At 39.9% G+C, this 26,727-nt stretch overlaps 1 protein-coding gene across 1 annotated transcript in view; it reads left to right on the top strand.

Moving 5' to 3' along the window:
• LOC140944665 (uncharacterized) overlaps positions 1–26,727 on the top strand; it is a 50,395-nt gene that overhangs the window by 3,718 nt on the left and 19,950 nt on the right. Inside the window, 38 exon segments of the mRNA XM_073393783.1 lie at positions 4,046–4,126; positions 4,431–4,549; positions 6,790–6,850; positions 7,533–7,586; positions 8,129–8,218; positions 9,147–9,182; positions 10,170–10,347; positions 10,612–10,709; positions 10,894–11,004; positions 11,403–11,459; positions 11,889–11,922; positions 12,027–12,106; positions 12,642–12,710; positions 13,387–13,488; positions 13,648–13,723; positions 13,931–14,037; positions 14,437–14,560; positions 15,151–15,185; positions 15,278–15,455; positions 15,787–15,887; positions 16,283–16,396; positions 17,289–17,345; positions 17,421–17,454; positions 18,123–18,202; positions 18,416–18,484; positions 19,008–19,109; positions 19,399–19,474; positions 20,249–20,355; positions 20,766–20,948; positions 22,711–22,879; positions 23,014–23,114; positions 23,397–23,513; positions 24,014–24,070; positions 24,182–24,215; positions 24,321–24,400; positions 25,229–25,297; positions 25,989–26,084; positions 26,183–26,258. Of these exon segments, the coding sequence (XP_073249884.1) occupies positions 4,046–4,126; positions 4,431–4,549; positions 6,790–6,850; positions 7,533–7,586; positions 8,129–8,218; positions 9,147–9,182; positions 10,170–10,347; positions 10,612–10,709; positions 10,894–11,004; positions 11,403–11,459; positions 11,889–11,922; positions 12,027–12,106; positions 12,642–12,710; positions 13,387–13,488; positions 13,648–13,723; positions 13,931–14,037; positions 14,437–14,560; positions 15,151–15,185; positions 15,278–15,455; positions 15,787–15,887; positions 16,283–16,396; positions 17,289–17,345; positions 17,421–17,454; positions 18,123–18,202; positions 18,416–18,484; positions 19,008–19,109; positions 19,399–19,474; positions 20,249–20,355; positions 20,766–20,948; positions 22,711–22,879; positions 23,014–23,114; positions 23,397–23,513; positions 24,014–24,070; positions 24,182–24,215; positions 24,321–24,400; positions 25,229–25,297; positions 25,989–26,084; positions 26,183–26,258 (3,412 nt within the window).

Below are 26,727 nucleotides of genomic sequence, written 5' to 3' on the forward strand. Positions count from 1 at the left end.
GACTTTTTATTTCAATCCAAATTTACACCACTTTATAAATAACACTTGTAATTTAATTCACTTTTTGTCAATGACTATTGACACAAAGTTTATAGAATTAATCGGGGTTTTCTAAAATTATCTACTTTTTGTAAACTCTCCAAGACCCTCCAAGTGAGAAGAAACTTAATGGTGACGGCCAGGTGATGAAAGCAAGTAGTTTTTAAATGATGGAATTGAACTTGTGTTGGGATATCACCAGTTTCTTCATGCATTCGCGTCTTGATCGCCTTCTGAGGTAGCGAAAAACATGCGCCGAGCGATACGGATCCCGCGAGGAGACGCCAAATTGGTATCTTTCACTCGCCCAATTATATCTCGTGAAAACTCAAGAGTCCATTGTGATCTCTCAGTATGTCATTTTTATGGCCAGTATTGTGAGTCGAACTTTGTATTGCTGAAAATTAAAAAAAATTGAACACCTGCTTCATAACTCAAAAGAATAATTAACATATTCACTTTGTGTATAATAATATAGCGTGTTCATTTTCCACTTGAGCACTTCCGAAGAAAGAATTTCCCGTTTTAAGACACGCACTTTAGATGCTAATACACCATCCGTCGTCATGACAAAACAACATTTCCAATTCAGCAACTCACGCGATGGACTGCTATTTTACAAGAAGCCTGTCGATGTCTTGATGAATTTACGCACGATAATAAAATTTGCATTAATACAGGCACGAGGGGCACTTGAAAAGCGTGTTATTGATACTGGAGGATCTTAGACAGCTCGGTTTTAAGGAAGAGCAATTTTAACGCGTTCGAAACGCCTTTTATGTTATCTGGAAGCCCGATGTAGAAGACTGAGTTAAATAACGTTGTACGGAGCGAGATCACCATCATCATGCACAGTTGTTTACCCGGGAAAAAGATGCCTTCGTGCAACAAAACGGTAGAGAAGAGGTTGGAAAAGGACAGAAAGGAAGAATATCATGATAGGGTAAGGATAATCGCAGAGACTATTCTTGAACTAGAGCGTTCGTATCTTAGTACGCACGGCTAGTTGAAATCTGCAGCTGAAATATTCAAAACTCTTTTAATATCGTGAGTAGCCTCAATATTTCGGAAACCCAACCTTGCGCGTTTTTCCTGGCGACAAAGAAGATTTTAGCTACTTATTTTAAATCTATCTTTAGGTCAAGACATTTATTTACTCACAAAACAAAAGTAAATATCTCGGTCAATAATGAATATAACAACAACCAATTATAAGTACGTATTTGATCTTAACTGCAAGTCCGTGTAGTCGAACTTAAACGGACTCGCGCCATCATTCTCTAGCGTGCATGTACTTCATTATAATCCGTCCAAAAATACAAGTTCATTTCCTGCATGCCAAGTAAACAGCGAACCTTATAACGATGGCCACTAATTTGGGCCAAGATCAGGGCTCAGTTCATATCAAATCAGGAATTTTTGCATTACGATATACATTATAAGTGACCATAACAATTTTAAGAGCTTGCATATATTTTGTTTTTCAAAATTATGTTCTTTTTATTATCTGAGGAAGAAATTCTGTTTGCAGAACCATGCATCAAATCAAATCAATACTCCCGTCTAAATGCTCTTCAATTTGCAGGGAACTAGTTATACTAACTCTTGCCATGTTTTTCCTCCATAGAGTGGTTTTCGTTTGAGTGTCGTAAAACCAAAACCAAAGTAATTACTCTGGCCAATCACATAGGACACAGACAATACATTGAACCAATCAAAACTCGAAGTAATTACATGTGGCTGACGCAAAGCGCGGGAAAATGCATGCGAGCGCGTCACAATTGGCTTTGGTTTTACTTCTGATTGGATGAAAAGGTGGCGCGAATCTTTTAAGCCAATCACATCGTGTAGAAAGTGCAAAACCAATTACTTTTCGACACTCAAATGAAAACCGCTCTATTATGTGATAATTTATATCAATATACCTAGCCTCAGTATAGTATCCGTAGAATAGTAATATCCATGATATACAGTAACTACAGTAAGTCGTACCCAGAAAAACTCAAACATTTATTGCCTGTTTACCGGAAATTGATAATTTCGTTGTTTGTCTGAGCTGTGCTAAAACACTGCTGACTAAGCTATCAGTCTAGTGGAAGAATTTTTATTGACCGGAAAATTTAATACGATTGAATATTTAGCGACTTAGAATGCTAGAAACATCTAAACATGTCGTGTAGAGCTAGAGATATACTGAAACGCTACACTGGGTTCCAGAGGATATTTTTTTGTTTATATCGATACTGATAGTTCCCGGCAAAGCCGCGTCAACGATCAGGCGCGACCAGGCGCGAAACGGCTAGAGAAAAAAATTGCATGTTCAAACCGTAAGCACGCTTTAGTTCATATTAGGTGTTTTCAGAACGGACCTCTGGAGCCAGGGTGCTGAAACGCATAAACCTGATAATTTTTTTTTCAGAATTGATTTGAATCAGTAAAATTCCTCGTCGGATATGGTAATGCAACGCTTTCTTCATAGACGAGTAAAAAATCACTTTTCTATATTTTCGACCCTTTTTGGGTGAATTAATACACTAAATTAGCAGATCTGCGCATTTGTTTCATTTCTTATCTGCTTTTCTGAATCGCACTTTTTAAAAATTTTCTTTCTTAACTTGCTGGGCTTACAAGCAATTATGCCCCAGTACGCAAGCGCGCACTTGACGCAAAGTGGGTAACGCAATTGGTCACGCATATATTGGGCCTTTCCCGTACGTGTAAAAAGGTGAATTTCAGAATATAATAGATTGCATTTCGATTAGCTATCTGGCGAGCTCATTTACTAGGCAACGATAATTACTGGGTATCTGTCCACTTTAGAAAATATTTGACCCCGGTGATGACTCCACTCGGTTAATTCCCAGTCCTAATCGAGTTGCTAAGTGGATCTGTTTCCTCGAGACGAAACGGCTCGAGAGGCTTTGATTTGAATTTGAATAACAAAGACAATTCCCACTTCGTCGCTAAAACAATCATGATGACAAACCAAAAGACTGTTTTCGTGTCATTTCCTATTTTGCTCATGTGAAGAATTATTGTTAAAGGCGAAGGTAAAGACGACCTAACAGGTTGGTCAGCAGTTTCGGATCATCGTCCGGTCGATTGTCAACATAACCTCTAGATTTGCGGTAAATATTTGACGATCGAAGAAATATAAACACAAAACTCTTGATGAGCAAACAGTAGAAACACGAGATGAGTGGCAGTATACGAAGCAATCCTATCGAAAGAAGATTCAGAAGGCGACAAACTGAAGATTATCATCAACGGGTATGTAGAAATCGTTCGTGCGATCTTTACAAGAACGGTTTGAGTGTCGGTTACAGTCGATGTTTTTATTTCAGTTAATAGTAATCACAGCTGTTAACCATTGCGTTTTAGAATTCGCTTCTACCTTTACGTAACTGTTAGTTAACTGAAGGACATCGATCGTGTACTTGTTTTACTTCGTCTCGGCGAGGCGCAAACTATGATCTTCCGATATAAACATGCTGTAGATCGAAGTGAATTTTAATACGGCGCACCGTGGCGTGAAAGTTAACGTTCTACATGTAGATCTCATATCGATCTTGTATATGAAGCCAATATAATTGATTGGAACAGTTGTGAGAAAAAAAAGACCAGACGGCGTTTTGCCAGGTTAAATGATATCAAATCAATTATGTGCAGTATTTTAAAGTGCTCGTCCTTAATACATGCAATATCTTCCAGCAGATTTTTAAATTTACTTTCTTCCGTATTTGGTGCTTGTCAAATAGTAAAAACATCATTAATATTAGTATGTATTTATATAAGATCAATTTATATCCTCGAATGAAATGTGTAAGAGTAGAGACATTTTAAAAACCCTTGACTGAAGTATATTTTCACCTCTTCTGTTAAATATTTACATAATTTTAATTTACTTTCTGTCATGGCAACAAAACGAATTTAGAAAACGAGTTTGTTGTTCCAAATTACGCTCAACTCTATAATCTTTGTAATTTGATCTACTTGTTAATTTTAGCTGCAAAATGTCAAGCCATTCCTTGATATAACACCACCAAAAGAACATCAACACCTTCAGTTATCTGTAAAAAAGCTACAGGTAAGGCACTTTAATTTTTTGTTAGCGGAAATGTCTTAATAACACATTGCCCAATATCCAGAAATGTACTTGCCTTTTTATTACATAAGACTGAGAAAGAGAAATACAGTATAACTGGAATATATACTTTAACTGAGCAGAACTTTAACGAATTAGTTTTTTTTTTTGCGTCCTAACCTAAGTGATGATGAGATCATTGAGGCCCATGCCCAGAGCATCTACCATGACAGAGTTTTCTAACAAATTCAGGCAAGTTCTAGAAGTATCTGAATTTCTTCTGAGTCTACTTTTAATTGTTCCACAGATGCAGCAGGAAAGACAGGCTGCCATTGATCGACAGAATGAAGTGATTCTTTCAGCACTGATGAAAATCAAACAGTCACCTGCCAGGGTAGACCATTGGAAAAAGGACTGGAAACCAAGGTTTGTTAATTAATTACCGTATTTATTCGATTAACCGCCCTGGGCGCTTATTAAATTTTTTGACCTTGAGAGTTTTTCGCTTATTCGAGTTGGGCGCCTATTCCAGGCTGGGCGCTCATTAAATTTTCATCATTCTCAGCAAGTGTAGTAGTATATTTTGCAACAAAACAGTAAATGCTAATTACAAAAAGCGAAGATGCAACAAAACAAGGTTTCTGTAAAATACTCTGAAGAAAACTCCGTCTTCGGGAGGGTCTCTTATTATCTCTTATTGGAGTTTTGTGGGAGGGAGTAGGGGGGGCGCTTATTCGAGGCTGGGCGCTTATTAACTTTTTCTGCCTTTAGGATGGGCGCTTACTTAAGGTGGGCGCTAATTCGAGGTTGGGCGCTTAATCGAACAAATACCGTAAATGTTACAGAACTATGGACTGACCGACTTACAAGTGACTGTGACTTTGAATGGCTGACTGACGGACTGATATAACGATGGACTGTTGGCTGATTGACTCACTGAGTGAGTGGCTAACCGGTAACACGCCGGCTGACGTTCTTAGGGCATCGACGTCACGCGCTCCTTGGTTGCGATTAGAGGGGGGCGGGGGGCTGCATGAGGAGCCAAAAGAACGTCTGCGTGGGAGGCTACAGCTGACTGACTGACTGATCGAACGACGGTACTAAAGGCAGACTGGCTAACTTACTGAACGACGTATATACTGCAGGCTGGCGGACTGAATGCTCTTTGCTGAACGAAGTACAGCAGGCTGACTGGCTAACTGATTTTACAAAGTACCACAGGCTAGACTGACTAGGGAGCTTCAGCCTAGTAGCATTGACGGCGACGACGGCAGAGAAAATAATCACTTTTAAAACGAATTCACGTGTTTTTCAATGGCTTCGTCGCGTTTTTTTTTCGATTCGCAGAAAATGTCAAATGAAGGCGAATTTCCCTGCAATTGATTTCTTGGGGATCGGTCGAACAATTAGGACCCGTGCTCAGATTTAGAGAGAGAAAGAAAAATTCGTCGTTGCGTGTTTACGTCCTCCATAAAACGTGAAATAAGGCACTTTCGCGTCGTAGTCTTGTAGGGACGGCAAAGAAATGTTCACAAACATGTCATGCACATGCAAAGTTGTTGTTTTGCTCTTCAAACCTATTGCTTTTTTTCCGTTCTCGTTGCTGTCGCCGACGTCGTTGCTAAAGATGGAGTGCAACCTGACTAACTGACTGACTTCTGCTGCTTGGACGATTGTGACCGCAGGCTGACTTGCTCACTGATTGAACGACGGATAGAAGGCCAACCAGTGGCTGAGTGACTGTGTTTAACTCAATGACTTACTGCAGGTCTGACATGTTTTCGACCAGGGACCCGTTCACCTTGCTGCGTTTTCGTTTAAAAACGCGTACGTTTAGATGCGTTTAGACCTTCTTTCCACGTCACACTAATACGCTGACCATTTTATGGAAAACCTGTCGATTTGAAACGCTCTTGAAAGTGGATCAAAACGAAAACGCATACATATCGTATTAGAGTGAACGGTCGAAAAAATTAAATGTAACTCGAAAATTCCCCACCCACGCGTCCGCCCCTAAATGGATGAGTGATGATTTTAACCTTTTAAACCCTAATATCAAAATTGAGATTCTCATTTACTGGCCTATACTTTTTCAATAGAAGTAGTGGGGAGAATTTGTTGGAATAACAATTACACTCATCTTCCTTGATCATGCATTCAATTCTCATGTCCACTCTGTTTTACAAAGCATTGATATTACAAGGAGAAATTTGATGCTGACCACTCCAAGGGCTTAAAGGGTTAAACAAAGATTGATTGTGTGGGTGATTTACGTTTCTCTCCGACTCTGGCAGAGATCAACCAGAATGGCATGAGACCTTCGGCTTGGCTTGAAAATGTATCGCCCCATATAAGAGAATCCAAGACAGTCCTGGATTCTGATCCAAGACAGTCTTGGATTCTGGATTCCGAGCCGTGTATTCTAGATTCTTTGTCAATGGAACTTAGATTCCGAAGTCGAATCGTTGGTGAGATTTCTTGAGCTGGATTCCGGATTCCAAAGCCCGGGATTCCAGATTCCACAAGCAAAACTTCGTCACATTTCGGTTTTCACAAGCAACGTTTTCTGGATTCCGGAATCCGTATTCCCTTACATGAGGCGAAATGTGGCTACAAGACTTGCCTGACCGAATCAAAATTAAAAGCATGTTTTGTTTCTGTTTTAGCGACGATAGGTTGAAACGATTCAGAGCGAGAAAGCAGAGAAGGATACGAGTGGAAAATCAGGTTTGCACAGACAAATTTTGAGTAGTGATTTACATGTACGTTTTCAAAATGCATACTGAAGTAATGGATCACTTGTCATTGATTGGCCATGTAACGGATGCCAGCCCATCACTCGGTGCGCACACAACAGCATAGGGCGCGTTTAATCATATTGTAAGGCCCTTGACTTTTGATTGATCTTAATTTTGTGGATTAGCCTGCGAATACTCTTCGCTCCTCGCCCTCTACGCTACTCAGTAGTGGCGGTTCAACCCGATATATCTAGTGTCAATCGTTTGAACTGTTTTCGACATTACGACTTAACGGATAAATACGTATAAAAGAATAAACCTTATTGTGAAATCGCTGAAGATGTTGACTTAGCGAGTCTGGGAGAATTTGTAGCGGCCTTCCTGCTGGAACTCTTTAAGCGGTCTTTGTACCTTCACTATAGGGTCCCAGAAGGCTGCTGTGTTAGTGCACAATTAGAAAGCATGATCCGTCTCCTCTCCTAAAGGCCATTTCACCGAGTGCTGCAAAAGAAGTCTCTGTGCCGGAGTAGAGAGGAGTTATGCTTTCCACAAAGTGTACTACCACGCCGGCTTTCTGGGCTATGATACTCTGTGGAGATCGTTTGTGGCTTTATTTGATGTCTTGATTGTATAATGGCCCCCTAACTTTGTCTCCTACTTCCACTGTGCAGAAACAACAGGAAAGACTAAGAAACATTCAGCCGTACTATGACGTTGATGAGTGGGTGAGTTTTATTTATACTTACTTTTTCTGTCGTGACACGAAAGAGAACTTCCGTTGTAGCTATTTACTTTGTAAACGTGACTTTGAGTAGAGAGGGATACTGAAAGTTCAGTATTGCTAGAAAGAGAACTTCAAATTCGGACCAGTAGCGTTGAGTACGCGTTGCATGGAACCTCTTAAAACATTGACAAAACCTCTTTACAGAAACTTGGCGCTTTACTTTTCTCTTAATTTGGGTCTTTAAGTGAACAGTTTGACTTTAGACTTACAGCATAAATCGTGTTTAACTAAAAGCTGGTAGAAAAAGAATGTACTAGCTCTTGACTAGTTATCTTTACAGGAACTTGAAGAGGTTGTGCTGTTATGATCTCTTAAACCGATCATTTATAAGCGCCTTACTCGAACAATAAGTGCGTTAGTGTTGCAAGCGTTCGTATGGCGGTACCAGCTGAGTTTCTTTCATACTTGTCAGGCCAGGTTCGCTACTGGCGGGCCAGATATGGCCTAACAAGTTCTTGACTTTCAACTTGCAATTTTTTTTAGGAAAAAGATTTCAAAAAGCACCAGTACTATTTGTGGATGTTAGATGGAGGAACAAAAGACTACGAGGAAATTGAAGATGAAGACGAAGAGGTACTTTAAAGCGTTCGTTTTTAAACATTTTTCATAAAGCAAAAGCCAAGACTTTGGCTAACGAATCACAACAGACGTGGACAAACCAGTTCAGATCTTGATTGAGCAAAAACACTGCTTATGACCCGATAATTCACTCTCCCGGAAAGCTGTAAAGTTGTCACATGTGTTTACATGCAAGGTAGAGGTTTAAATAGTTTTCCATTGAAAACAAAACAAAATAGAATGGTAAGTTAACTAGGACCCGCACTTTTATTCTTGAGATTTTGATTTGAACATTTCGGATTTCGGGCCCGAAAACGTACAGGGACTTTTGAGAAACGGGTCCTTGTCATTTAACCAAGCGCGCGTAAACACTTCAACTAAGTCACTTTGACCTTCTTCTGACTAGCTGTTTTGGGAGCTTTAGCAACCACAACGACTTTATGGGAACGACAGCAACGTAGCCTGCGTAGCGAGCGTTTCCGCGCGAGTTCGTCAAGAAAGTCGGGACGAGAGCAATTCTCCAACTTTTGCGCAATAACTCGTTCGGAAACGCTTGCTACACAGGCTAACAGGAACTAAACATTTCTTGGTTCACAGTCAGCATTTTTTTTTTCAGTCTCTGCAACTGGTTACGATCCGTGAGAATTCAATTTATGAGAATTCGCCTAAAGTTGAGCGAGCGAGTTGGAATAATCGCAATAATGTTAAAAGCCACAGGTTTTATTACATGATAACTAACACTTTTGCTCAGTACCATTTTGGACATGGTTCAGTATTGCATGCCCCTATTAGCTGTGTATGAGCATTTTTTGACGCATAGAGGTATTTCTCAATAAAGGTCTTTTTAATAAGAAGTTTCGCAAGAGAGTTCAGCTCGGTTTTTCTTTCAGTTCGGCCGATATAGCTTTTCTAACATGATACAATGGGTGGTTGAAATTTACAGGAAGATGAAAGCGACGAAGACAAACTTCCTCCAGTTGTAAGTACCAAATTTCAAACTGCCTCAGTTGTAAATTTAGTTACTACGCTTTAAAAAAAACAAAAGCGAATTGTGAAGTTCAAAAACCAACTGACGCTGGAGTTTTTCGCTGTCGTCAATTATCTAAGCGGATCTCTTAGGAAACAGAAGTTTACTTCAACGGGTTCAAAAGGTCATGCTTTGTGATTTGATTGGTGGATTTCGATCTATTTTGTGTGTTTCTGTGTGTCAGGGTTCTTTGCTTGTGATCATAATTATGATTGAAGGTAGCGAAAAACGCAATTGTAAAGGCGACTTTTGAACTTCAGAGTTCGCGTGTTTGTGAGAAGCGCAGTAAAGCCGTCCTTACAAATACGCCCCTGTCACGCACACCTTCCTTTTATGTCATGCGAAGCGTCATGTATAACAGTCGCTAATTTGTCGCTTCATTCTCGTCCCCAGAGCCACTCGGCTTAATTTGTAACGAACCAGTGGAGCCCCTCGTTTCAAGACCACGTGACCAAGAAACGGCGGGCTCTGGGGACGAGAATGTTGTCGCTAATGGTATATGAAACGTTTGGACGGTATTCATTGCTGGTTTGAAACCACGTGACAAGGCGTCCACGCTGGTGTACAAAACAATAAAATTTTTGTCGAAGAATTTGTATGAACAAAGAGTTAGTTCCCACCGAAGGAAAACGCTCTTAACCAACACGGTCGCCGTCACGTCAGCTGCAAGGCAAGGCAGCGATTCTGTCAACTACCCTCTTGATCAGTTTTCCTGCTGAGAATGGGCTTGATCTGCGGTTATTATACTGTCAAATGCATGAGTGTGAACATCCGGAGTTAAGTGATTGGCGGTATTCCTCACGTTTTCACTAATCTTTCTGAAACCAAGGAGACTGCCGCCAGCTGTTAGAAGAGATTCATCCCTACATGTATGTAAAATGAACCCACCTAGAATGTTCATTATCCTGTTGTTTACGGTCGCTTTCGTCCTGATTTCAGCCCAACTCTAGCCCCAGTCCAGATGGCGAGAAAGACGCCGCGAAGAAAAAGAAAGAGGAATCTGTGAAGCTGCCTCCTATTGATGGCAAAAAGAAGAAAGAGGGCAATAAGAGGAAAGACGAGTATCCTGAACATGTTGTTATTATGGACGCCGAGGACATAAACAAAGCAATTGAAGGTGCTTACAGCCAAAATTTATTCAGTTTAAGTCCCTTAACGTCTTCTTCTCTATAATAGAGGTCGAAAGTATTTACTTGATTAGGGGTGATAGTAGCGAAACTGCACCTAATACTCCTCCCAAACTATCATCAAACTGCCATTAATCTGAGTACAGATTCACAAGCTATCACAATCTTGCATTTTTGAAATAATTGACTGCGTTGTTGTATAATCGTTAAGATAATTATTAGCATTTTTAGTTCCTTTAATTATTGTTCCTTAGAAAATGACAAGGCAAAGATCCTCGAAATCCTGGGAAGAGTGTCTGAAAAGAAGAAGTTGGATAAATTAAAACAGAAATACAAAGAACTTTACGACAAGGTCAGGAAAATTACTGAAACTCAGTCTTATATCGTTAGAAACGTGGTTGATGGACTAACACAAACAATTCACTTAAGAAGTTTGTTTGTATTGTTAGTTGTTAGGATGTCTGTTGTTCCCTCGTTGTTAACTAATGAACCAACTGGTTCATTTGACTGTCGTTTATTTCATTCATACCAAACAGGATTTGATGGAAGAAGTCAAAGCTAAACTTGACGAAGAGATGCAGGACACATTAGACTCGCTTGGATGTGGAGCAGAAGAGGATGCCACTAAACTATACGAGGCGATGAAAGTAAGACTGTTTCTCTTAACTTGGTGAAACTTTGGGTGTATTTAGCTGTTAAAAGATAAAGGTAAAGAGTCCATATTTTACGTCGGTAGCACGAAAATTAATAGTTATCTGACTGTGAGAAAACCAGAGGTAGAGGGTGCGCTCATCCCCCCCCCCCCCCCCCCCGCCCCCCACTCCCCCTCTCTCCATCAGTGCTCCGTTTTACGGGTATTTGAAGTTACTTAACGCTACACAGAAAGGAGAGAAGTCGAAAGAAGGATTTGGGTTAACACCTGGGAATCACACTTTGGACCTCCCGCATGGGAGGCCGCGCACTAACGAACTTTACTAATCCTTCCTCCTGTTCATTTCCTTAAGACACTCTCTAAAGTGGTTATCCAAATCTTTGTACCTTTCAGGGAATAGGCACCGACGAAGACATTTTGATCGAAATTTTGTGTACAAGAACAAATTCGGTAAGTTGAAAGCTAAGTGGCTACTCTTTATCATCATGGGGCAGAAAAATGCTCTGTTCAGTTTATAGTGGAAGTGTAATTAGCTGCTCTCGCTTACAGTTTACAGGCAATACCCTCAATAACTTGAACCAAATAACACAAATACAACGAGACAGGATTAAAAACCCAAACTTGCATGAGTCAACGAGATGGCTATTTAAAAGATAACCGAGGATTTGAATTTAGCACAGATCCAGCTAGTAGACTGAGCGAAACTTGAACTCAGGACCGCCGGGTGGCGAGTTCGACGTGCTGATTTCTCGATCACGCTACCTCTTTTTGCAGGAGAAAGAAATAGCCAAATTATTTTTTTTTATTTTATTGACTTTCTTACTTACGCTAATCTCAAGCATTTTTGCCAGCACTTTAACTTCTTTTCTCCGTTTCCAGGAACTTCACGATGTTCGAGCTGCTTACAGCAAAAGTAAGACTTTTTACATATTTTACATAATATTTATATATTTTAAGAGCCATAAGCTGTCATAAAGGGTCCTTGTATTGATTCTTATCTAATTCTGTTTGTGGCAGAATACGAGAATTCGCTGGAGACGGACCTAAAAGGAGACACGAGTGGCGACCTTGAGACTTTACTAGTGGAGCTCAGTAAGGTAGTGATCACCCTTTTATTTATTATGGCTTTTATGTTACTAGCTTGTGCAAGATAGAAAACGTTCTGTTCAACCTGCCCGCTTTAATTCATTATTATTTTTATATATGTGTATGAAAATATAGAATCTTGACTGAATCCATTATAACTTGCTTATTCGAAGACTAAAAATTTTGCCTTGTCATAATAAGAGGGGATAAGAGGAATTAAGAGAAGATGGCGAGAGGGGTGAGGGAGGGGCGATTATTCGAGGGAGGCGATTAATTAAAGTATTTCCGTCAAAGGGGGGCGATTATTCGAAGGTGGCGATTAGTCGAGGGAGGACTTTTATTCGAGGAAATACGGTAGCCATTATACTACAAGCCTGCTGCATCATGGAAGCATTACAAAACGAGTAACTGGTCATGGCTTCTCTCATTTCGTGTCAACAGATCTTTTCATGACTTACGTTCTTTTTAATCAGTTTATAAGGCTTTAATTTAATTTGTAAAGAATAGCAAACAAAAGAACCTATTTGTTTCACTCAATTTTATTAGGGTCAGAGAGATGAATCTACGAAGGTTGACAAGGAAATGGCTAAGGCAGATGCAAAAGAAATTATGGAGGTATTTTAACGCTCTTTCCTTGTTACTTAATGGCAGAAGTATTTTCTTTTTCTCTCGATCGAAAAATGCGTGAAAATGTAATAAACGCATTTTGGACCCTTAGAATTTGTTCAAATAATGCACATCAGTGAAATACGTGCGTAGGGCTCGACAGGTACTATTCGTCGAACACTACTAAAGTGATTGACGCGCACTCCAATGAGCCAATGAGTTTCACAAGGCCGGATCTTTTGCTGGTTTTTGTAGTGGGAAGCAATCAGTTGTATAGCTACTTCCCCACATTTGTTTCCCGAATGAAACACGTTTATCAGATGGCTACCCCCATGCAGCTGTATATGTGCTTGTACCTGTTGTTTATACACTTATTTAATAAGTAGTTTTTTGAGAATCGGACGACCAGGAACGAGACATCTGCGTTCGCAGGCTAAGTGAGCCAATGTAAAGTAAGGCCGTTCCTCGTCTTAAAATGGTACGGCTAAGGCCTAACACTTACCCCTCGATCCCAAGTGTGATACGTCATGTTAAGACCACGGTGTCAACCACGCTGTCAGGTGGTTGTAATTAATATGGTGTTAGAAAAGGAGAAGAGTATATGGCCCAGTGTCAGGCCGCGTATTGGAAGCTTAACAAGTTGACAATTCCATTACATAACTCTAATCTGGTTATTCTCTACCAGGCTGGTGTGGCCAGTTGGGGAACTGATGAAGACAAGTTCATTCGCATATTCACTCAAAGAAGCAGACCACAACTTGGTGCAACATTCCCGGAATACAAGGCAGTAAGTTTTAAACTTAGGACAACTTTAACTTCACGGGGAGAATGGGGAAATTTGGATGGTGGTAATGTAACCAATTTGAATTAATTTTTCCGCATTCAAGTACGTGCAAGTGCTCTCTGCTCGGCACAATCTAATTCCTGTTCTCTTGCTGTTTCTCAGTTAACCAAAAAGGATATCGCAGAATCAATCGACAGCGAAATGGATGGGGACCTACAGAAAGCCTTTCTTACGTTAGGTAAGTATCCATAAAGAAGGCTTCCTACTTCCTCCTCTCACTGTATGACAGGGATTTGAACCGACCATGAAAAAAAAGTCATGAAATTTAAGATTTTCATTTTCTTGTTCGCTTCAGTTTTGTTGCCGCAATGTACATTGTTCAAGTATTCTCTTTAAAAATATATCCTTCCTTTTTACCATTAATTATTACATTTTTCCTCATCAGTGAAATGCGTGCGGGATCCAACCAGCTTTCATTCGGACAAACTACATAAGGCCCTACAAGACGGTGACACAAAAACTGTGGCACGGATTATTCTCAACAAAAATAAGGTAAGTATTAAGCTTGCCAATATTTCTTGCTTCCTTTTCTTTTGCCTTCCCTTATTGGTTCTAGTAAAGCAACTTTTTTTGTTCTCTTACGAAGTCGATTAAAACCCGTAGGTAGGAACAGTTTATCGGCCGGACCATGACTGGACCAGTCCGGTTTGGAATAGAAATAGGCTTTTTCCAAGAGTTTTTCTGAAAAACGTTCTCCTTCGTGAATACGCCTTAGGATTTGACTGATCTGGCTGGAAAGTTTTCATTTAAAGTGAAATTATCAATGCGACGGGAATGGTCTGGCCGGTCAGATCTGACAAATGGAAAGCACCCTTAAAATCGTGGTTGTTGTGCGACGAACAGTTCCTTGAAAGGAGGTTAATCCGCTGACTATTTACTTTCTTGTCACAGGCGCAGATTGATGAGCTGTTGGCAGCGTATAAGAAAGCTCACAAAGTAGAACTTGCAGATGAAATTGACAAGAAATGCAAAGGAGACTTAAAGGCGCTCTTACTTGCCAAGCTAGGAAAAAATGGTGAGTTTCAAAACCGTTACTGTTGGACTGTTAGGACGCATGCGGGTTCCGCGCTTATCTCCTTAAGACTGATAAGAGAGACTGTAGACTAGTCAGGATTCTGGTCGTTGTTGTTGGGCCTTTCGCCCCAACTAGTTGTATGCGTTTCCCTTTCTTTTTGAGGTCCAAGTCCCCCAGGAATAACGTGTATGCTCAAGTCTGAGGGTTCTACACCCAGACGTCCCATAGTGGGCTATTCTCTTTCTAAGTCACGTGATAACAGCGTCATTTTCGAGAGTTAGAGCTAAATTAATTCAATCAGGTCCCTGAATCACACTGAATAATGACGAGCTCAGGTTATGTATTCAGTCGAACCTTTCTCTCTCTCCCTTTAAAACGGTCCCCTCGGAAACAGAGGTTAATAATTGTCTGTTCAGAGAAAGTGGCTTTTAGTAGTGAGGTTCTCCAAGCAGAGATTCGATACTACACTTGCATGCATGTTACTGAAAAAAATAATCAACCTACAATCGAGTTAAAAGATATCGTTACCTGGTGACTCATTAATATTTTTTGTTTTGTTCGTTTGTTTGTTTTCTTTTTGTTGCACTCAGGTAAAGGGAAAGAGAAGGCCAAGAAGCAGCAGAAGGTAAATATGATTCGTTGTACGTGTAGCTGTCTTTTGTTTGTTGGTTGGTTTCGTTTTTTTTGTGCGCTTTCACTGACTGATTTGTTTTCCAGCCTGCAGAGAAACCCGCTGACAGGGCTAAGAAAGACGCAGCGAAAGATAAGGCGAAAACCAAACCTTCACCAGCAACTAAGGAAAACAAGAAGACAGATAAAAATGCAGAAAAGAGAGCAAAAGAAGAGGAAGCTACCCTCGAAAAAGACGCTGACGAACTGCATAAGGCAATTGAAGGTAGATATGTTTTTCCTCATTGCATAACGAGAAACACTTTTTGTTGGAAATGTGAACACCGGCAAACCTACCAACTATTATAGCTTCTTCATGAACACTATCAATTGTTCGTCAACCTGCAAGTTGATGATTGAAGGGGCAGATTTCTTCATATCAGATTGTGTTTTTTCTTCAACTATCCTTGAACTGACTTTACTTTACGATCAACGTCATTTATACTAACTCTATCAGATAGCACACAACGCTATAATTTAGTTCTGTCTTTAGTTCCCCTAGTATTGGGATGAATTATTTTTCGTGTTGAAATTAATAGCAATTCTGTTTTACATAGGTGAAAACAAGGCCCAGATTGTGGATATTCTCGCGAAAAACTCTGCGAATAAGTCAAAGCTACAGAAGCTTCAAGACAAGTACAAGAAAAAACACGATAAGGTACCCATAGCGGTTTTCTTAATTTCTTACCCCTCTTTGTTCATCGCGTTGCATTATGCCGTCGATTTCTTTGGCACTCAAACAGTTTTGAGCGTTGAAAAACTTGAAATGTAAAACTTTTATCGCAACTCTGTTGGAGAACTTTGAGCTTTATTTTACAGCTGTGAGTTGGATCACTGTTTCGCTTTGTCACGTGATCTCCAGTAAAGAAAGCGCCAGATTGATTAAGAGAGCGTAACAGCACTAAAATTTTGTAATTTCAAGTTTTTTCGTGACATTCCATACGCAGTTTATACCTTGTAATTCACGGTATTTAAACATGTTTCGAATGAGGCATTATTTGGTTTTTGTTGGCATTTTTGCCATAAAATAATAAAGGGTTTTTTTATTTACAGGATTTACTTGAAGCCATCAAACCTATACTAGATGAAGATTTACAAGAAGCTGTTGAATCTCTGTTAATGGAGAATGTAGAACATGACGCCAAAAGTCTCTATATGGCAACGAAGGTGATGTAGGCTCTGTGCCATGAATCGAAAGTGACGCATTCATATTTCTACAGCTATGTTGACGCCAGCGAAGACGTGACTTGGTTTGCCTAGCAGCCGCATTTGCCGAATTTATACTAGAGATGAATTATCCGTCTGAGATGGATAAATCGTCTAAATATAAATTCAGTGTTCTGACGAATTTTGGCCGCCCCAAATTCGTCTATACTTGGTTCGTAAAGTCAGGGAAGAATTCGAGACGAATTTGAGGCCAAAATTCGTCTAAACGCCGAGTTTATATCTAGACGATTTATCCGTCTCAGACGGATAACTCGTCGGTAGTATACACTCGGCCATCAAGGCTGGTTTTCCACACTTGCGACGAATTCGGAGTTGGACTCGTAAGCGGAGTAATAAGAGTGCCTATGACCAAGTGAAAGTCAAAATCGAATTTTTCATGTATATTGCAAGTGGTGCCATAAGCGCGACTGAATCGGAATCGAATCGTGAGAATCAGAATGTTTCCATTTTCTTCCGACTCCGCTTATGACTTCGTCGCTTACGATCTAGTGTATGAAAACCAGTTTGTTGCGCCGCAAGTATAAGCGGAAGAATAAACCAATCACAATGCTCCTTCCCTCGCCTAATGATTGGTTCTTTTTTTTTTCGCTCCCGATCTGCTTGCGACACGGACAACCTGGTTTGCGATGAAGTCGTAAGCGAACGTTGTTTTTATACCTAATAGATATAAAAAAGCTGTTCTCTTCTGATTACGATTCGAAATCTGACCCTGTCGCTACAGAAAGTCAGCCTTTAGTTATTGTTTCGCAGAACTACGAGACGAAACACATAACCAGTACACGATGTAAACAAAAATGTTTAACTGATGTTTCAAATAATCTTCCTTTTTCAGGGGCTGGGAACTGACGAAGATGCGCTGATCGAAATCCTTTGTACGAGAAGTAACTCTGTAAGTTTTCTTTGCGATTTCAACGTACTGTATTTGTGTTCGTTTTTGACCCTTCATGTTTCTTTTTCGCCACAGCGAATCAAAGAAATCAACTCAGCATACAGTAAAAGTAAGTGCTTCAATTTTATTTTCTAAAATATTCTTAAAGCTCGTTCTAACATTCACAATGTTTTCACCTTTGCTGTTGAGAGATGTCAAGAACATACATTGTCAATCAGTCTAAACATTCCCTTTCTGAACATCAATTGATAATTATGTTTGTCAAAAAAGATGGAAAAAGATTAGGTTATAGAGCGGATCAGACGGTTTCAACGGATCGAAAGCAGAATAAATATCGAGACAATGTTAAGGCAACGTTGTTCAGTATCGATCTTTAGTAACCTCTGTGAAGCAGCGCCGAGATCCTTGTTCTCGGCCCCCAACGGATTCAACGAATTACCGAACGTGGCGCGTTTCGAATTTCCTTTCATCCTGACTGGCAAATCGATAATGGCTTTTTTAAACACGAAGGCGCGCTATAAATCAATCATGGCGCGTGCTCAAACCCTGGTACACAGGCGAGGGCCCAAAATAAGGATTTTCAGCACTGTTTCGCAGACGCACCTAGCCAGAGTTTTGTTTCCTAAGTGAAAATAGTAATAGTGAAACTATAGACGGGGTCTTAATTCATCAGATCCCATTGTACAGAGTCGAACATTCCATAAAGCAGTACTTTCGCCTAGCACTTGATGTTATGCTGCATGGATGAAACCATGATATTTTCTTTCCCATCCACAGTGTATGGGAACTCATTGGAAGAAGACTTGAAAGGCGACACGAGCGGTGATTTTGAGACCTTACTTGTGACTCTCAGTAAGGTTAGTACGAATAAGACGTCTTCAGTTGCTAACAGAACGATTCTTGTTTCATGAGTTATCTAATAACAATGAATCTAAGGCTAATTTTCGACCGGTCGAAAGTTCGTGTGTTTAGGTGTTCTGCTCACACGGAACCACCTTAACCGTACGAAAATTTGAACAGTAAAGTGTGAACACCATGTCCGGCTAACCTAACGCCTTATTCTTTTTTAGGGTCAGAGAGACGAATCTACCAAAGTAGACAAGGAATTGGCTAAAAATGATGCTAAGGAACTACAGGAGGTAGAACATATTTTCAGTTTTTGTTTGCTTAATTTGGTTTTATTTTGATATTACAGTAGCCCAGCGGTCAGAGCTAACCAATCTGTTGACAGGAAGCCATATTCAGAATTCTACGACCAAACACCACTTTGTTTGAAATCCGTTGTTCGCTTCATGTGTTGCACCTTTCGATTACTATTTTGAGTAGGTTATTATTTTCAATAAATGGAAGAGCACGTTACAGAGGTGAAACGGGAGGTCATTATTACGAATAAAAACCTACTGTTCGATTAATTCAGGCCACAATAATGACCAGCTCCTCGGCCTTCTTAAAAATTACAACCTCTCGCTACGCGCTCGGTCATCATTGCAAATATGTTGTACGTACTCAGCTGCATCCTCTGAGTTGCTTACGTTCCCTAATGCTGACAACTTTAGTCGTTCCTCGGGGTACTTCTAAATAAACTAAAACTGTATTACTTCCTTGAAAATACTGTCATGTGCCATTTGAATAACGATGTAATGAAATCACTTCATTTCTCAGGCTGGTGTGGCGAGTTGGGGAACTGATGAAGGAAAGTTCATTCGTATCTTCACTCAAAGAAGCAGACCACAGCTGGCTGCAACCTTCCCGGAGTACAAGAAGGTGATTATTTTTGCAATCTAGATCCCATCAAGTCCAAAGCCAGTTCTGTCGGTCAACAGTCAACTATGCCGTATTTCGCGGTGTGCAGTAGTGATCTCAGCTCATACTAGATTATTTTGAAAACAAAACTCAGATATTCAATGATCGGAGAAATAAATTTTGCATCTGATGCCTGGACACTCTTTTTCATCGAGTAAATCATGAGATAACAAAGCACATTTTATTTAGTCTCATTATAAATGACTCAATGCTTTTTGTTTGTTTGTTTGTTTTTTATTTCGTTTTTCAGCTAACCAGTAAAGACATCACAGACTCAATTGATGCTGAAATGGATGGAGACCTACAAAAAGCTTTCATGACTTTAGGTGGGCGCAATATTTTTGTAATCCAATATTTTTTAACACAGAGATCATTTTCTCTTGTTCAACGTTACGTGTAAAAAATACAATCAAAGCAAATTTTCCCTCACAATTGGAGGTTCTTGAAGGTTGGACGAAATCGCCAGTAAATTAACAAATTAAACAGAAATAAATTAAGCAACAGAACGGGAACGTCAGTTGACGAAGGGAAAGCGCGCGGAAAGGACCAGACGCGATTCTGGTGTCCAATTTGCCGCTCTGCCATTGGTCAAGCCAGTTGTTTGATTTGCGCGCGTTGACGTTCCCGTTCTATTGCTAAATTAATAATTTTAAGGAGCTATGTCACGAGGATATTTCAGTTTTAAGTCAATTCCGTGCTGACGTCATTAGTTAGTGTCTTTACTCATACTCAAAATGCTCCGTTAGAGATATGAAGAGGGTATCAAACAAACTTCATCATCAGGGAGCACTAACCATAATAATTTTGGGGGTGATTTTTGCAGGCCTAGCGTTAAAACTTGAAAAAGTTGTCCCAAAATCAAATTTCAAATGCTTTGTTTTCGAATTTCAATCCATGTCCATCCTCGCCATTCGTTGAAAAAGACGGCAGGAAACAGTCTCAATGCCCAAATATAGTCTGAAATAACAGTAGACAATCATGATCATTTTTGGAATTCAATTGATGCGAAAAACGTTTTAAGCTTTTTAAAACGATAGCAAATAGGTAGACGTAGCTCCTTTAAGACCAAAAAATATAATCAACATCGTGTTGTGTTGCAGTTAAATGCAGCCGTGATCAAACAAGTTTCCGCGTGGAGAAACTTCAAAAGGCTCTGAAAGAGGGAGACACAAAAGCTGTGGCAGCTGTTATCCTCACCAAAAATAAGGTAATTACCTATTTAACGGTTGCGTTTACTCTTTTTCAATCTTTAGATTAGGCGTTAGATTGTGGACAGAAAGAGTGACTTGACGCATCACGAGCGGGCCCGATTTCGAGGATACTGGAACCAATGTTTCCTTTCCAGTCACAGACTATTCTTATTATGTCTGAAATTGCTCGGAAACACAGCTTATTGCTTGAAATAAGATTGTGTGACAGTGCTCTAGGGCTTACTATCTCTTCATAAATCTGTTATATTCATGTAAAAGTTTGTGAATTTATTGGATGGGCAATTAGCATTGCGAATGACGGCCTACTATCTGACCCCTTGAAACAAGCTGTTGGTACGCACCCTCCTATGATATTACATGAGTTCGTGTCTGACTGAATTTTTTCATCTTCGACCTTCTGTTTAAGGCGGAAATTGATGAACTTTCTGCCGCATACAAGAAGGCTCATAAAGTGGAACTTGCAGACGAGGTTGATAAAAAATGTAAAGGCGATGTGAAAACCCTTATACTTGCCAAGCTTGGGAGAGGTGAGTCTTATCCGTAATAACTTATTAATACCAATAATAATAAAGAAACCGCCCTCTTTTCAGTGTGCATTCTAAACGTCTTGCTTTTGCAATATATGACTACCGAGCGACCGCGTATAGAAATATTTCTTCTTTGGCGTCAAATATCTTCTCTGAACACGGGAGTTATGAAAGGAGCGATACACTGTTCTTTGTCTTGGCTGTCTTTGCCCACATGTTTCAGACAGGTTAAGAGTTACAGCTTAGTGAATCTTTGGCTGTCTAACAAAGTCGTGTACATAGCTCGGACACGGGAAGCAATTTGTGATATTTGTGATAGTAATCCCTCTTTTTTGTCAGCGTCCTCCTGAATAAAAGAAAGGGGTGGTGGCCGTTTGAAGAGGGACGACTGGGGTTCTGCAATGGAGGTCTAAATAACTTGGAACACTATGAAAACACCCTTCCAAGAAATTGGTACATAGGACTAACCTCTCATAGAGCGGTTTTCACTTGACTGTCGAAAGTAATTGGTTTTGGTTTTGGTTTTGGTTTTACTACGCCCTTTGGTTGGCTAGTGTATTTACTTTGGTTTTGGTTTTACGACAGTCAAGTGAAAACCGCTCTAATGACAACTACTTGATCGGCTTTTGCGGGATCATCCCTTCAACCTCCCCCCCCCCCCCCCCCCCCTCTCCCTTTTCCATCCCTCCAGCACTGCTGTGTGCCCAAAAAAAGACTCATTACTCGACTCGTTTTGCTGAAAAGTCAACATTGTTTGGGGTGAGAGTGGGGAGGTCGCTAGTTTTACTGTTATTGTTGGAAAGGTCCCGACACTTTTAACCTCCATTATTGTAGTCAAAGTTCTCATTCGCTTTAATTAGTTATGTCAACGTCCTTAAGTTAATGTGTTTGTCTGAATATTTTTATGTAGTGTTCTTAAGACTCCTTTCAACCGTCCAACTTAACATGTGCGAATCTATAGCTGATGAGTATTATCCTTTTGGCCCGTTTCAAACGTCGAGCTTTACAAGTGACGAATTTAATGCTTAAATTAGCATTTTATTGCAACTGACAAGACTCACTTTCTTTCCTTTTTCTTCCAGTGAAAAAAGAGCCAAAAAAGCAACAGCAGAAGGTAATAATAATTTTTGACCAAACATTTTGGACATGTCAAGTAGATAACGACTTAAACGTGAGGCAGTGAGTCATGTTCACAGTTGCGACACTTCACCAATGACAACTACTAGAATTCTTTTCGGTTTTCTAGTGCTATTCAAATATTGTAAATCTGGTAAGGTTTTAAAAAACAAAATCAGTAGTTTGAACGAAAAGCAGAAAAACTGTTCGATTATAATATGGGAGGATGTCTTTGAAGAAATGGCCGATTCGGGGAACGGAACAGGCTCTTTTTACTTTGCGGATATACTGATGATTATTAATGGTTGGCACGGGCCTTGAAAAGTCCTTAAAAATTTGAAAATTGTAGGATAACCTTGAAAAGTCCTTGAATTATTCCACAGAAGTCCTTGAATATTTTTGAAAGCTCCTTGAATAGAAATAACCTCCTTTAAAAAAATTGTTTTTACTTTAAGTGGAGCGCCTGTCAATTAGTTAAGGCAGTTTGCGCTTCCACTCCAAATATATTATTAGCACTTTTCTCGGATCCCGTCATAGGTTACTACTAAATGTTAAAACGGTCAGTCAGTTAGTTATCTGAAGACCTCGAAGGTGGCGCGTCTGTGACTCGTTTTCCTCCTCTACCTGCTTTATGTGCTCTTTGGATATCTCTATGAACTGACACTACCTAGTGTTGATTGACTATTTAATGTATTACCTTCTTGTCAGACGACAGACGCAGCTAAGGCCAAACCGAAAGCTGCAGCTGGCCCAACTGGTGCAAACAAGACAACAGATAAAAACGCGGCAGAGAAGAAGAAGGAAGAAATCAAGAAAGATAATAATGGCGAAGTGAATGTGGACAAAGATGCTGATGAACTGCGCAAAGCTTTAGATGGTGGGTGAAAATCAAATGAGATCTTCGTTACTCAATTTTTTACTTCTAGTCGACAACACACCAACTAATATTGGATAATTCAATTCAATAAAATTATTTAAAATTTCTTTATTGGTCATGTATAATTTTTACAGATAATGATAAGAACAAGGTTGTCGACATCTTAGCCAAATACTGTGATGAGAAAACCAAGTTACAGAAGCTAAAAGATAAGTACAAGGAGAAACACGATCAGGTACATGTTCAATGTAATTAGTGTCTGTTCCAGACAACATTGAAGTTTCGATTTCATCGTTTTAACATATTGCTCTTTGGCTAATAAACTAACTTTCATTTTCCTTTAGAGATGGAAAAATTTTAGCCATATTTTTGTTTTTGTGTCATTTTTTTGTAGTTTTTTTAATTTCCAACAGAGCTTTCTTCTATACTGCCCTCGTATTTGTTATGTCCGTCAGAACGCCTGAGGCTGGCAAGCCTGTTTTGTGTAATACTGTCCTGTATTTGTTGTGTCCAATAGGTTCTGCTTGAAGCTGTCAAACCTGTTTTGGAAGAAGAGCAGTTACAAGATGCTGTAGAATGTCTCCTGATGGAGACTGCGTCGTATGACGCTAAAGTTTTGTACAATTCTATGAAGGTGAGTAAGGTGTTTGAACTTATAATGAGCTTCATTGGTATGTGAGTGATAGTGGCATTATATAAGAGTATTGTAGAAGAGTTAAAGACTTAATATAAAGCGCAAGGGAGTAGCCACAGTGCGTGCTTGGTTTAAGGTTAATAATTTTAACCGGCCGTCTAACGTTAGTTAAAATTATTTGAAATCCAATTGGTTCACCAGCTTTAGTGCTTTGGACACCTTTTGCTTGGGCCACCGGGTTGTTCAAGGCTGGGTTAAGTTAACCCAGGGTTAGTATGAAATTCATAGGAATTCGATACGAAAGCTTAAAAAATATCGGTATAATTCCTTCTCTCTACACTTTCACGACTGGGTTCTCTACAAAAAATAGAGAAAATTATTGCAGACAATGCCTTTTAAAAACAAAAGAAAAAGAAATTTAACGCCGTGTGAGCACTAATCGGCCTTCGAACAACTGGGCCTCAGATTTGTAACGCTAACCTACTATTGCTATCCCGCAGGGTCTGGGCACGGACGAAGATGTGTTGATTGAGATTATCTGCTCAAGAAACAACGCTGTAAGTCATGCACACTGGTTCTTCTAGCCTACGTTTTGTTTGTTTCAGTAACTGCTAAACGTAACCCGCTCACATTTTTTAAAGCTAACTAGTGTCTTTTTTCCCCCTCAGGAACTGGCCCTAATCAAAAAGGCGTACGCGGACCGTGAGTAAAGTTAAAGAGTGTTTTAAGTCAAAGTAATAACATGCGACACTATTTTCATTGCACAGTTTAACTGATGTGCTTTTCTGTCTCTACCTTTGTCTAAAGAGTATGGAAGATCGTTAGAGAAAGACATTGAAGGAGACACCAGCGGAGACTTTGAAAATCTATTAGTTGAGCTAACTAAGGTGAGTATCATGGTAATAGTTATTGGCTTAAAGGAACAGTCCGGATTGTTTAGTGTAGTACCGAACTCGGCCAAGCGCGATGCAAACGAATGTTTCAAAGGTCTCTCACTCTCCTCGCATGCATCTTTTGAATTCGCGACATCCTGTCAGAAAATCAAAGTTTGGTACATTCACAGTAGCGAGATACTGTTCCTTTAAAGAGCGCTCCACTTTTACTCTGCCCTCTAAGGCACCGGACGAATTTCCGACCGACTGGAAAATTTGACCGGACACTTTGTTCACACGGGACCACTCAATATTTTCTCTCTGCTCACAATTTCAACCGCTCACACTTTCAACCGCTTGTACAGGTAAGGTACTTCCGTGTGAAGAAAACGCCTCAACGCACAATTTTCAACCGGTTGGAAATTCGTCCAGTGCCGTCTGAAAGTAGCCTAAACCAGTTGTAAGTGGATCTGCTTTTGACGTACACTTTGAGTCGTTTACTTTAGTTTAATGGGTAACTGACCAACTGAGCAGGCGTTTGTTAATTCAGTTTTATTTTACAATACATTGCTAGCCTGCGTGCAGACGAAATTAAACTAATCAAAGTTTAGTTATCGTCTGCACGCAGGCTATACATCGCAAGAAATTGAGCGCTATTATTCTCGCTTATGAAGTTCTTTTTTCCGCGATCTCTGATTGGCCATCTGGCTAGCTGGCTAACTAGCAAGTGCCATGACTTCAATTAGGTAAAGCGCAACTCCGATTTCCTCAAGCAAAACACATGGTGGCCAACATATTTTCTATGTAGTAGCAATTTACATCAGGAAATGGTTATTCACTTAGGGCAAACGGGACGAATCCAGCAAAGTGGATAAGAGTCTGGTCAAGAAAGACGCGGAAGCTCTTATGCAGGTATTGATTGATTGATTGTGTTGGTGCAACCTCTACCTTTTTTCAGGGTGACTTGATTTCTCTACATCAACAGCTTATGAAAAGAAATGCAAATTTGTAGTTAAATAAACGCAAACTTTTTTCAAAGGTCACTCAATTAAGTTGGTTGAGTTTTGTTAAGAGATGTTTTGGCCTAACAGTGTCAAACGATCTCAGCATCTCCTCATGCTTAAGTATGATGTAAAAGCGCTTTGTTTAGACGCATTTTTAGATTGTTTTCAGTCCCCTATTTTTCCGTAATATCGCTGGGATCGAGTACTCACTATAACCAAGCCGCTCTCCCAAAATAACCCTCGCCCATTACTTGTTCGAGTTAGTGTTTATACCTTTCTCCGGGTTACACTCGGTACATTTGAAACTAAGATGACCGCCCGTTATAGCTAGCGCTCGATCTCGAAGAATTTGCAGGTGGAGAAAAGGACTGTACACAATTTACACCATTTATAACAAAGGAAATGATGGAAATAACTGCCTAAGTTTGGTAACACTAGGGCTCCCTCCTATTTGATATATCCGCATCAAGAGGAAGTGGTCGCTACTTCTGATTTCACTTGACAAACGTGTCTTAAGTACTCACGAATGCGTGTTACTTGACATAAACTATTTCATTCTTTTTTTTTAATTATTATTATTATTATCATTTTAAATCTAGGCCGGATTTCTTGGTACAGACGAGAACAAATTTATAGAAGTGTTTACTCAGCGAAGCTTCGCACACCTCAAAGCGGTTTTCCAGGAGTACAAAAAAGTGAGTTTAAAAAAATAAAATTCAAAGTAGTGATGCAACTATCATGATCATCCTGCCCGTTGTCTTAATTTCTCTCCTTGTTACTGTTTTTCCTGCAGATTTCTAATCAAGAAATGGACGAAACTATTGAGGAGGAGATGAGTCAAGACATGGAAAAAGGATTTAGCGTGCTAGGTACAGCTTTCGGTGTCTTTAATAGTTGAGGAGTCCTGCCTTTGAGGCGCTTTTGAGTCCTACCTATGTCTGACATCTGCAAATTGTTAGCCTTTAAGGTTAAGGACGAAAACCCGCAGTTCTCGTCTTGCAGTACTGTCTGTTTGGGATGTAAAAGAACTTCATATAGGCACCTTTAAAAATGACCATCTTTACCCTAACCTGAGAAAACAGCCGACAATTCGGGACGCCACCACTGGTTTGCCCGCGAAATGACGTCTGAGGAACGAGCGTAGAAATTCCATACTGAAGACGTGTCACTACCGAGGGGCCGTTCCGTTTCTCGAAAGGCCCGCCGAAAAACCTTTCGGGGCCGAGAGCAAATTTTAACATCAAATCCTCTTGAATAGCAGCATAATTCCTAGCTCGCAAACCAGTCAATTTTCTTCGTTAACTGATAGATTCAAGTTGTCATTTTCAAAATTATTAC

This window comes from Porites lutea, chromosome 7 (genome assembly GCF_958299795.1).
Source record: "Porites lutea chromosome 7, jaPorLute2.1, whole genome shotgun sequence".
NCBI lineage: Eukaryota > Metazoa > Cnidaria > Anthozoa > Scleractinia > Poritidae > Porites > Porites lutea.